The sequence below is a fragment of the Mustelus asterias genome, chromosome 9, assembly GCF_964213995.1.
Source record: "Mustelus asterias chromosome 9, sMusAst1.hap1.1, whole genome shotgun sequence".
Classification (NCBI taxonomy): domain Eukaryota; kingdom Metazoa; phylum Chordata; class Chondrichthyes; order Carcharhiniformes; family Triakidae; genus Mustelus; species Mustelus asterias.
The window spans coordinates 2,700,103-2,712,516 of NC_135809.1; the positions used below are offsets into that span (position 1 = coordinate 2,700,103).

General features: G+C 48.2%; 1 protein-coding gene across 2 annotated transcripts in view; it reads right to left on the minus strand.

Moving 5' to 3' along the window:
* pawr (PRKC, apoptosis, WT1, regulator) overlaps window positions 1-12,414 on the minus strand; it is a 154,582-nt gene that overhangs the window by 40,332 nt on the left and 101,836 nt on the right. For both annotated transcript variants that reach the window (XM_078219522.1, XM_078219523.1), the window contains exon 3: window positions 11,940-12,056. In XM_078219522.1, coding sequence (XP_078075648.1) covers window positions 11,940-12,056 — 117 coding nt within the window. The remainder of the gene's footprint in view (window positions 1-11,939; window positions 12,057-12,414) is intronic.

Below are 12,414 nucleotides of genomic sequence, written 5' to 3' on the forward strand. Positions count from 1 at the left end.
GCTCAGGAGTTCATGGCAACCTGTCAGTCTTAGTTTCAGGAGATTAGTTAAATCTGGATATAGAACAACTCCAACATAACTACAACAGCAATCTACATTTATAGTGAGGCTTTACAGCGAGGGGTTGGGAGGGAACAGGCACCAAATTAAAGGCGTTGGCTGGGGGGGAGGGGGAGGGGGGGTGGAATGTGGTTGGCACAACCAAAGCTATCGTCCAACAGGTGGGTTTTGAAAGGAATCTGAAAGGTGGTGAAGAGGAGAGATGGAGTGATTGAGGGAACTGCAATGATTGTTTTGTGTTATTCTGCCCTGGGACACAATGGAAGCAGGACAATTCAGCATGGAAGAGTGCGGGCTCGTTACAGACCCACCCAATTCCCCATTCGTTAATTTGAATGGATAGAAAAGGGTACGGCAGCATAACGGCCATATTAATGAACCAATAACCCAGAGATAGAGATTCAAATTCCACCATGGCAGATGGGGTATTTAAATTCAGTTAATGAAATAACATCTTGAATTAAAAGTAATATCGATAATAGTGACCACAAGACAATTGGAGCGTTGTGAAGCAAAACGCTTCTGGTCCACTGATGGCCTTGAGCTATTGAAATCTGCTATCTTTACTCGGTCAGGCCGAGATGTGACTCCAGACCTGCAACAAGGTGGCCAACTCTTAACCGCCCCCTTAAATGTCCCAGCAAGCCACTGAGTGTCAAAGCTGCGACAAAACACTGCAATGCACACAGAATTCAGCGATTCGAGAAGGCAGCGCCACGACCACCTCCACGATGGCCGTACCAACACCACCAAGAAATAAATTACTGTGGAAAAAATCAAGTATGCAATCTTCCCAGGGGAGGATGAGAAGGCTGAGGAGTGACCTGACAATGCTCTTTAAAATAATGAAGGTACGGGAGATGTTTGCATTTGTGGGCGAGTCCAAAACTTAAAGACCCAATCGGGAATTCAGGAGAAACGTCTTTACCCAGGGAGAGGCGAGTACGTGCAACTCCCTATCATGGGGAATGGAGAAGCAAATAAAAGTTTAAAGTTTATTTATTGGTGTCACAAGTAGGCTTACACCAACACTGCAATGAAGCCTATGAAAATCCCCCAGTTGCCACACTCCGGCACCTGTTCGGGTACACTGAGGGAGAATTTAGCGTGGCCAATGCACCTAACCCAATGATAAAACGTATGGATAAAATAGACGTGGAGCGGATGCTTCATCTTGTGGGGCATTCTGGGACAAGAGGTCATAATCATAGGATAAGGGGTAGCAAATTTAAAACCGAGTTGAGGAGAAACTACTTCTCCCAAAGGGTTGTGAATCTGTGGAATTTGCTACCCCAAAGTGTGGTGCATGCTGGGACAGTGAGTAAATTTAAGCAGGAGTTAGACAGATTTTTAATTGGGAATGGGTTGAAGGGTTATGGGCAGAAGGCAGGAAAATGGGGATGAGGAGCATATACAAAGAACAAAGAAAATTACAGCACAGGAACAGGCCCTTCGGCCCTCCAAGGCTGAACCGACCATCCTGCCCGACTGAACTAAAACCCCCTACCCTTCCAGGGACCATATCCCTTTATTCCCATCCTATTCATGTATTTGTCCAGACGCCCCTTAAAAGTCACTATCGTATCTGCTTCCACTACCTCCCCTGGCAACGAGTTCCAGGCACCCACCACCCACTGTGTAAAAAAAACTTGCATCTTACATCTCCTTTAAACCTATGCCCCCTACTAATTGACTCTTCCACCCTGGGAAAAAGCTTCTGACTATCCACTCTGTCCATGCCACTCATAGAACATAGAACATTACAGCGCAGTACAGGCCCTTCGGCCCTCGATGTTGCGCCGACCAGTGAAACCAATCTAAAGTCCATCTAACCTACACTATTCCAATGTCATCCATATGTTTATCCAATAACCATTTAAATGCCCTTAACATTGGGGAGTCCACTACTGCTGCAGGCAAGGCATTCCACGCCCATACTACTCTCTGAGTGAAGAACCTACCTCTGACATCTGTCCTATATCTATCAGCCCTCAATTTAAAGCTATGTCCCCTCGTGCTCGCTATCACCATCCGAGGAAAAAGGCTCTCACTATCCACCCTATCTAATCCTCTGATCATCTTGTATGCCTCTATTAAGTCACCTCTTAACCTGCTTCTCTCTAACGAAAACAACCTCAAGTCCCTCAGCCTTTCCTCATAAGACCTTCCCACCATACCAGGCAACATCCTGGTAAATCTCCTTTGCACCCTTTCCAATGCTTCCACATCCTTCCTATAATGCGGTGACCAGAACTATACGCAATACTCCAAGTGCAGCTGCACCAGAGTTTTGTACAGCTGCAACATGACCTCATGGCTCTGAAACTCAATCCCCCTACCAATAAAAGCTAACACTCCGTACGCCTTCTTAACAACCCTATCAACCTGGGTGCCAACGTTCAGGGACCTATGCACATGGACACCCAGATCCCTCTGTTCATCCACACTACCAAGTATCTTACCATTAGCACAGTACCCTGTATTCCTGTTACTCCTTCCAAAGTGAATCACCTCACACTTTTCCACATTAAATTCCATTTGCCACCTCTCAGCCCAGCTCTGCAGCTTATCTATGTCCCTCTGTAACCTGCAACATCCTTCCGCACTGTCCACAACTCCTCCGAATTTAGTGTCATCCGCAAATTTACTAACCCATCCTTCTACGCCCTCATCCAGGTCATTTATAAAAATGACAAACAGCAGTGGCCCCAAAACAGATCTTTGCGGTACACCACTAGTAACTGAACTCCAGGATGAACATTTCCCATCAACCACCACCCTCTGTCTTCTTACAGCTCGCCAATTCCTGATCCAAACTGCTAAATCACCCTCAATCCCATGCATCCGTATTTTCTGCAAAAGCTTACCGTGGGGAACCTTATCAAACGCTTTAATGAAATCCATATACACCACATCAACTGCTTTACCTTCATCCACCTCTTTGGTCACCTTCTCAAAGAACTCAATAAGGTTTGTGAGGCACGACCTACCCTTCACAAAACCGTGTTGACTATCCCTCATCAAATTATTCCTTTCTAGATGATTATAAATCCTATCTCTTATAATCCTTTCCAAAACTTTGCCCACAACAGAAGTAAGGCTCACTGGTCTATAATTGCCAGGGTTGTCTTTATTCCTCTTCTTGAACATTTGCTATCCTCCAGTCTTCTGGCACTATTCCTGTAGACAATGACGACATAAAGATCAAAGCCAAAGGCTCTGCAATCTCCCTCCTAGCCTCCCAGAGAACCCTAGGATAAATTCCACCGGCCCAGGGGACTTATCTATTTTCACACTTTCCAGAATTGCTAACGCCTCCTCCTTATTAACCTCAATCCCGTCTAGTCCAATAGCCTGAATCTCAGTATTCTCCTCGACAACATTGTCTTTTTCCTGCGTGAATACTGACGAAGAATATTCATTTAGTGCCTCTCCTATCTCTTCGGACTCCACGCACAACTTCCCACTACTGTCCTTGACTGGCCCTAATCTTACCCTAGTCATTCTTTTATTCCTGACATACCTATAGAAAGCTTTAGGGTTTTCCTTGATCCTACCTGCCAAAGACTTCTCATGTCCCCTCCTGGCTCTTCTTAACTCTCTCTTTAGGTCCTTCCTGGCTAACTTGTAACTCTCAAGCGCTCTAACTGAGCCTTCATGTCTCATCTTTACATAAGGTCTCCTTCTTCCTCTTCACAAGAGATTCAACTTCTATAGTAAACCACGGTTCCCTCGCTCGACCACTTCCTCCCTGCCTGACAGGTACATACTTATCAAGGACACCCAGTAGCTGTTTCATAATCTTCATAATCTTTCATAATCTTGTAGATTTCTATCAGGGGGTCACCCCTCAACCTCCGCCATCCAGTGAGCCATGTATCAGCCATGATTGAATGGCAGAGCAGACTCGATGGGCCGAATGGCCTAATTCTGCTCCTATGTCTTATGGTCTTATAACCAAGTAGTCTGATGCATTTAGGGGTAAACTGGATAAACGCAAAGGAGAAACAGCTCAAAAGGCTCTGCTGATATGATGAAATGAAGAGGGGTTAGAGGAGGCTCAGGTGCAGCATGAAGACTGACATTGATCAGTTGGGTTGAATGGCCTCTTCCTGTGCTGTAATAACCCCAGGAACACGAATTAGAAATCTGTCACTAGCTCAGCATTAGTAAGTGTTGTATCTTTGATTTGATTTATTATTGTCACATGTATTAACATACAGTGAAAAGTATTGTTACTTGCACGCTATACAGACAAAGCATACCGTTCATAGAGAAGGAGAGGAGAGAGTGCAGAATGTAGTGTTACAGTCATAGCTAGGGTGTAGAGAAAGATTAACTTAGTGCGAGGTAGGTCCATTCAAAAGTCTGACAGCAGCAGGGAAGAACATAGAACATAGAACATAGAACATAGAAAGCCACAGCACAAACAGGCCCTTCGGCCCACAAGTTGCGCCGATCACATTCCCACCTCTAGGCCTATCTATAGCCCTCAATCCCATTAAATCCCATGTACTCATCCAGAAGTCTCTTAAAAGACCCCAACGAGTTTGCCTCCACCACCACCGACGTCAGCCGATTCCACTCACCCACCACCCTCTGAGTGAAAAACTTACCCCTGACATCCCCCCTGTACCTACCCCCCAGCACCTTAAACCTGTGTCCTCTCGTAGCAACCATTTCAGCCCTTGGAAATAGCCTCTGAGAGTCCACCCTATCCAGACCCCTCAACATCTTGTAAACCTCTATCAGGTCACCTCTCATCCTTCGTCTCTCCAGGGAGAAGAGACCAAGCTCCCTCAACCTATCCTCATAAGGCATGCCCCTCAATCCAGGCAACATCCTTGTAAATCTCCTCTGCACCCTTTCAATGGCTTCAACATCTTTCCTGTAATGAGGTGACCAGAACTGCGCGCAGTACTCCAAGTGGGGTCTAACCAGGGTCCTATAAAGCTGCAGCATTATCTCCCGACTCCTAAACTCAATCCCTCGATTAATGAAGGCTAGTACGCCATACGCCTTCTTGACCGCATCCTCCACCTGCGAGGCCGATTTAAGAGTCCTATGGACCCGGACCCCAAGGTCCTTCTGATCCTCTACACTGCTAAGAATGGTACCCTTCATTTTATACTGCTGCTCCATCCCATTGGATCTGCCAAAATGGATCACTACACACTTATCCGGGTTGAAGTCCATCTGCCACTTCTCCGCCCAGTCTTGCATTCTATCTATGTCTCGCTGCAACTTCTGACATCCCTCCAAACTATCCACAACACCACCTACCTTGGTGTCGTCAGCAAACTTACCAACCCATCCCTCCACTTCCTCATCCAGGTCATTTAAGAAGGTCAGGAAGAAGCTGTTCTTGATTTGGTTGGAAGTGACCTCAGACTTTTGTATCTTTTTCCCGATGGAAGAAGGTGGAAGAGAGAATGTCCGGGGTGCGTGGGGACCTTAATTATGTTGGCTGCTTTGCCGAGGCAGCGGGAAGTGTAGACAGAGTGAATGAGTGGGAGGCTATTTGCGTGATGGATTGGGCTACATTCACGACCTTTTGTCGTTCCTTGCAGTCTTGGGCAGAGCAGGAGCCATACCAAGCTGTGACACAACCAGAAAGAATGCTTTCTATGGTGCATCTGTAAAGGTTGGTGAGAGTCGTAGCTGACATGCCAAATTTCCTTAGTCTTCTGAGAAAGTAGAGGCATTGGTGGGCTTTCTTAACTATAGTGTCGGCATGGGGGGACCAAATACCACCTATAGAGCAGACACTCTGATCATACTTTCGGAAAAGTAGTCACTGATTATTTAAAATTAATTCAGATTATTAAAAATACAAACGAGAAACAGAGAGTTAAAGCACAGCGTCAAAATTGGGGTGGATTTCCATTGCTAGTTTAGGCCCTTACACACAGCCCTCTCACACTACCACAAAGTTTCAATAGATTCAAGTCTGAGGACAGTTTATAGTTTTTATTTGTATATTCATTGGGCTCTCCAAATGATGAAGTACATGATCCGCTATTTCCTGCAAAAACAACAACTTGCATTCATATAGCAACTTTAGCACAGTAAAACGTCCCAAGATGCCTGACAAGGCTATAATCAGACAAAAAGATTAAATCAAACCACATGAGGAGATACTAGGTTGGGTGATGGTCTGAAAGGAGAGGTAGAGAGAGCACTTCAGAGCTGAGGGTCTAAACAATTGAAGGTATAAGCACTGATAGAGGGACAAAGGAAGTGGGGAGTGGGTGAGAGTCTGCAGATGGAGGGGAGCGGAATTCCCAGGGGGCTGTCCGGCTGGGAAAGTTTACGGAGATGGGGAAGAGCAAGTCCACAGAGAGATTCACAAACGAGGATGGGAACTTTATAAGTGACGCATTAATGGACAGGGAGGTGGAATGGGTCAGGAGGCAGAGTGGGTGACTGCAATGTGAGTTAGGATATAAACAGCTGGATTCTCAATCAAGATGGAAATGTGTTTTTTTTTCTTTGAGCTGCTCAGTGCACTTGGTTTTTGTGTATGTTTTAGCTGTCACCCAGTTGAACTTGGCTCCAATTCCTCATTGCTGGAGAGTTGACTTGTGCCCAAAAAGAAATCACAAATCTCCAGGGAGGCTGTGATTCACATTCATTTACTGACCAGAAGCCGTGTACAACACACATTCCAGGCACAAATTGCTTTGTTTTCGTCCCTCTTACCTCCCTCCTCAGATCAGCAAAATGTGACAACGAAATCCTCTCGATGATAAATCAGTTCTACAAATCAGAACGGACATGATTCTTGAAAGAAAATCCTTGCATTTCTATAACATCTTTCACAGCTCCAGCACAGCCCAAAGTGATCTGCAGCCAATGAGACAGCTTTGAAGTGTAGTCACTCGTGTAATGTTGGAAATGTGGCAGCCAATTCACGCACAGCAAGCTCCCAGAAACAGCAATGTGATATTGACCAGATAATCTGCTTTTAAGTACGTCAATTGAGGGATAAATATTGGCCCCTGAGCACCGGGAAGAATTGCCTGCTCTTCAAATCAGTGCCACGGGGCATCTTTTATGTCCATCTGAGAGAGAGACCCGGGCCTCGCTTTAATGTTCCGTCTGAATGGCAGCAACTCTGACAGTGCAGCACTCCCTCAGTACTGACCCTCTGACAGTGCGGCACTCCCTCAGTACTGACCCTCTGACAGTGCGGCACTCCCTCAGCACTGACCCTCCGACAGTGCAACACTCCCTCAGTACTGACCCTCTGACAGTGCGGCACTCCCTCAGCACTGACCCTCTGACAGTGCAACACTCCCTCAGTACTGACCCTCTGACAGTGCAACACTCCCTCAGTACTGACCCTCTGACAGTGCAGCACTCCCTCAGTACTGACCCTCCGACAGTGCGGCACTCCCTCAGTACTGACCCTCCGACAGTGCAGCACTCCCTCAGCACTGACCCTCCGACAGTGCAGCACTCCCTCAGTACTGACCCTCTGACAGTGCAGCACTCCCTCAGCACTGACCCTCCGACAGTGCAGCACTCCCTCAGCACTGACCCTCCGACAGTGCGGCACTCCCTCAGTACTGACCCTCCGACAGTGCAGCACTCCCTCAGTGCCAGCTGAGGTTTTGTCTCTGGGGCAGGACCTGAACCTTGTAACTCTTAGGCTAGATTACAACCAACACTGGCATCTAAAAGGGATGATGTGGAGATGCACCCGGTGTTGGACTGGGGTAAACACAATAAGAAGTCTAACAACACCAGGCCAAAGTCCAACAGGTTTATTTGGTAATAAACCTGTTGGACTTTGGCCTGGTGTTGTTAGACTTCTTACTGTATCTAAAAGAGAAACAGAGATCTCTTGCCCCAGCACTGAATGATTTTCTCTATAATTCCTCAATTTATGCATAATTGTAAAAATGTTTTGAAAGGAGACATCTGCACGTATTTTGAGTATTTTTCACTTGGCTATATTACCGCTATAAATTGCCAGTTACAAACAGAATGACTCACGAGTTACAGTCCAGGATTGAATGTTTTCTCTCAAACTGCCTGAAATGAAACACTGTGAAGTTGCAGATCAGTAACTGGAATCTCATTCCCCAGTTTACCACTCTTGGTGTTAAGGGTGTCCTGTCACAAAGGGAAATCGTCTGCCCATAACATGGTAAAAATATGGCGGAAAATACACCACTCCTTTGACCAACAAAATCTCACACCTATAAAGGCAGATCTACAAAGTGGCACAGTCCGAAGGTTCAGATGGTGTCCAGGGATATTAGTTCCAATGGGACGAATGTTGAGGAGGAGCAGGGGAGTCCTGGCCATTTATTAAGTAAATAAATCAACCAATATCACAAGATTATCTGAACGTTTATTCTGTTGCTGATTGTGGGATTTTGCTGTGTACAAATAGCTGCCACGTTTCCTACGTTGCAATAGTGAGTGACTACACTTTAAAACGTACATCATTGACTGTAAGGCTCTTTGGGACATCCTGAGGTTGTGAAAGGTGCTATATAAATGCAAGTGCATTCCTGCTACATGAAATACTTTGGGATAATACTTGAGATGCAATAAGGTGCAGACGGAGATGATTCGACACCCAGTGTGAAGACCGTGGCCTCAATTTTACCGTCCGACATGGGAATCGAAAGGGTGAGAGGGGGGACCATGGAAAGGTCCGTTCACCTTGGGTGGGGTTTTACGGTTTTGGGACGAGCGAGGCCAGAAAATCCCCCCCCCCCCCCCCCCATGCCGAGAGGAGCCTCATGGATCCAGATTCCAAAAACACAAACATGCAACGTAAGCACTGGAATCTCTGGGAACTAAAGGAAACAGTGTGGAAGGAGGAAAAGTTTGGACCTTTAAAAGGGGAGAAGCTGTGGATAACGTAATCATAATATTTTTCTTTGTCACTACATAGCCCATACAAACATTTTGCTTAATCAGTTGGACAAGAAGCACTGAGTAATTTCATATGCTGAGAGAAACTTCCTTGCTGGCTTTTATTTAAGATTGATAGGGACCCAGCAAGGGCACAAATAAACTACAGCCAGTTGGAAGCGTTATCATAAAGAACATATACAAGCGCACACACACACACACAGTACACACTGCACGCGCGCACATACCGTACACACTGCGTACACAGACACACACAGTACACACTGCGTGCACACACAGTACACACTGCGCGCGCGCACACACAGTGCACACTGCCGCGCGCACACAGTACACACTGCACACGCACACAGTACACACTGCGTGCGCGCGCACACAGTACACACAGCACGCGCGCATACACAGTACACACTGCGTGCACACACAGTACACACTGCGCGTGCGCACACACAGTACACAGAGCGCACGCACACACAGTACACACTGCGCACACACACACTACACACTGCACGCACACACACAGTACACACTGCACACGTGCACACACAGTACAGACTGCGCGCGCGCACACACAGTACACACTGCGCACGCGCGCACACAGTACACACTGCGCACACACACAGTACATACTGCGCACACACACACTACACACTGCGCGCGCACACACAATACACACTGCGCACGTGCACACACAGTACACACTGCACGCGCACACACAGTACACACTGCGCGCGTGCACACACACAGTACACACTGCGCGCGCACACACACAGTACACACTGCACGCACGCACACAGTGCACACTGCACGCGCACACACACACAGTGCACACTGCACACGCACACACACACAGTACACACTGCGCGCGCACACACAGTACACACTGTGCGCGCACACACAGTACACACTGTGCGCGCACACAAACAGTACACACTGCGCGCACACACACACAGTGCACACTGCACACAGTACACACCGCGCGTACACACAGTATACACTGCGCGCGCGCACATGCAGTACACACCGCGCGCACACACAGTACACACTGCGCATGCACACACACAGTGCACACCGCGCACACACACAGTACACACTGCGCACACACACAGTACACACTGCGCGCGCGCACACACACAGTACACACTGCGCACACACACACAGTACACACTGCGCGCGCACACACAGTACACACTGCGCACGCACACACACAGTACACACTGCGCGTGCACACACACACAGTGCACACTGCACACGCACACACGCACAGTACACACTGCGTGCGCACACACAGTACACACTGCGCGCACACACACAGTACACACTGCGCACGCACACACACAGTGCACACGCACACACAGTACACACTGCGCACGCACACACACAGTACACTGCACGCGCGCACACACACAGTGCACACTGCACACGCACACACGCACAGTACACACTGCGTGCGCACACACAGTACACACTGCACACACACACAGTACACACTGCACACACACACAGTACACACTGCGCGCGCACACACACAGTACACACTGCGCGCGCACACACACAGTACACACTGCGCGCGCACACACACACAGTGCACAGTGCACACGCACACACACAGTACACACTGCGGGTGCACGCACACAGTACACACCGCACGCACACACAGTACACACTGCGCATGCACACACAGTACACACTGCGCGCGCACACACAGTACACACTGCATGCGCACACGCAGTACTCACTGCATGCGCACATGCAGTACACACTGCGCGCGCACACACGCAGTACACACTGCGTGCGCACACACACAGTACACACTGCGCGTGCGCACACAGTACACACTACGCACGCATACACAGTACATACTGCACGTGCACACAAACAGTGCACACTGCGCACGCACACACGCACAGTACACACTGCGCACGCACACACACTACACACCGCGCGCACACACAGTACACACTGTGCGCGCATACACACACAGTACACACTGCGCGTGCACACACATAGTACACTGTGCACGCACACACACACAGTACACACTGCGCGCGCGCGCACACACACAGTACACACTGCACGCGCGCGCACACACAGGACACACTGCGCGCGCACACACACAGGGTACACACTGCGCGCGCACACACACACACTACACACACGCGCAAACAGTACACACTGCGCGCACACACACACTGAGCGCACACACAGTACACACTGCACGCGCACACACAGTACACACTGCTCCTTCTATTACCAATCACCCGCTGACTCACATTCTCTGAGGGAAGGAGCATTCTGCGCGATCTGACACACTGATCAGACTGTTCCAACTTGAAAGAATGACATAGAAATGACAGCTGTTCTGAGAGGGATGTTGCGGGGGGGGGGGTGGGGGCGCGCGGGGGCGGGGGGATCGGAAAGAGTTCAATTGGAAAGAATATTTTACATTATGTTTTGAGCCAGCCAAACCGGCCAATAAAACAGTCGTTAAACAGACTCCTCCAAGATTCTATGATCTACCATTAAAAAGATGATTTTCCAAACTTTATTGCAACTAAAATTGAAACAGGGAATAAAACAGCCCATAAGTACAAAGACCAGACCGAGCTTCCTGGCTCCGTGTACGGACCACTCCAGTCTGGACTTCATTACTTCAGGACATTCTACAGGTTAAAGGTAAAGTTGCCATGGTCCCAGATGACCATAGGCTGCTCTTGCCTCTGAGTGAGGGGGAGAGCTGACTGGTGGTGATTTAACCTGAGGGTCACCACACCTCAGGCGAGGGGCAAGGTTGAGAAGACGGGGCCTTCATGAATAACCAGAATTGGAATTGAACCCACGCTGTTGGTTTCACTAACCAGTCGTCCAGCCAACTGAGCGAACTGACTCCATGTCCATAAACCAACAGCAGAACACTTGTCAATTATAGATCACGGAACCATTATTCTCACAGCAAAAACATGATGGTTTTACAGAAGGATTCTTACGTTATAAGGGCTGCTTGCGTCAGATGCAATGGACTCATTCTGGAGAGTGTTCTGCTGAGTGACGGTATCTTCTCTCTGGTGAAGCTTCTGTCCTGAATGATCATCATCATCGGGACTCTGGAGAAAAAGCAGTGAAGAAGCTTTAGAAATCAATCCCTTCATCAGAGTTCATTAACATCAGGAACACTGATTCGAGTAAATAATTGACCCCCTCGCTGCATCGGAGGCAAACGCCACCATGTGAGGTACCCCTGCTCACCACTTCTATTCCAGTAAGATGGTCAGCCCATCCTCACAACTGCACTTTCTGCCGTACCAAGCTTGGTTTCCGTATCTATCATTCTGCAACAGCTGGGAGGGACATGGAGGAGTGCAACTGAGAATCCCCAGCCTCCCACGTTTCCCAACTCACTTTATTCCCTGTTCACAATCAAGGTGAGGTTTCGTACAGCTGCTCTGCACTGACACCAATAAC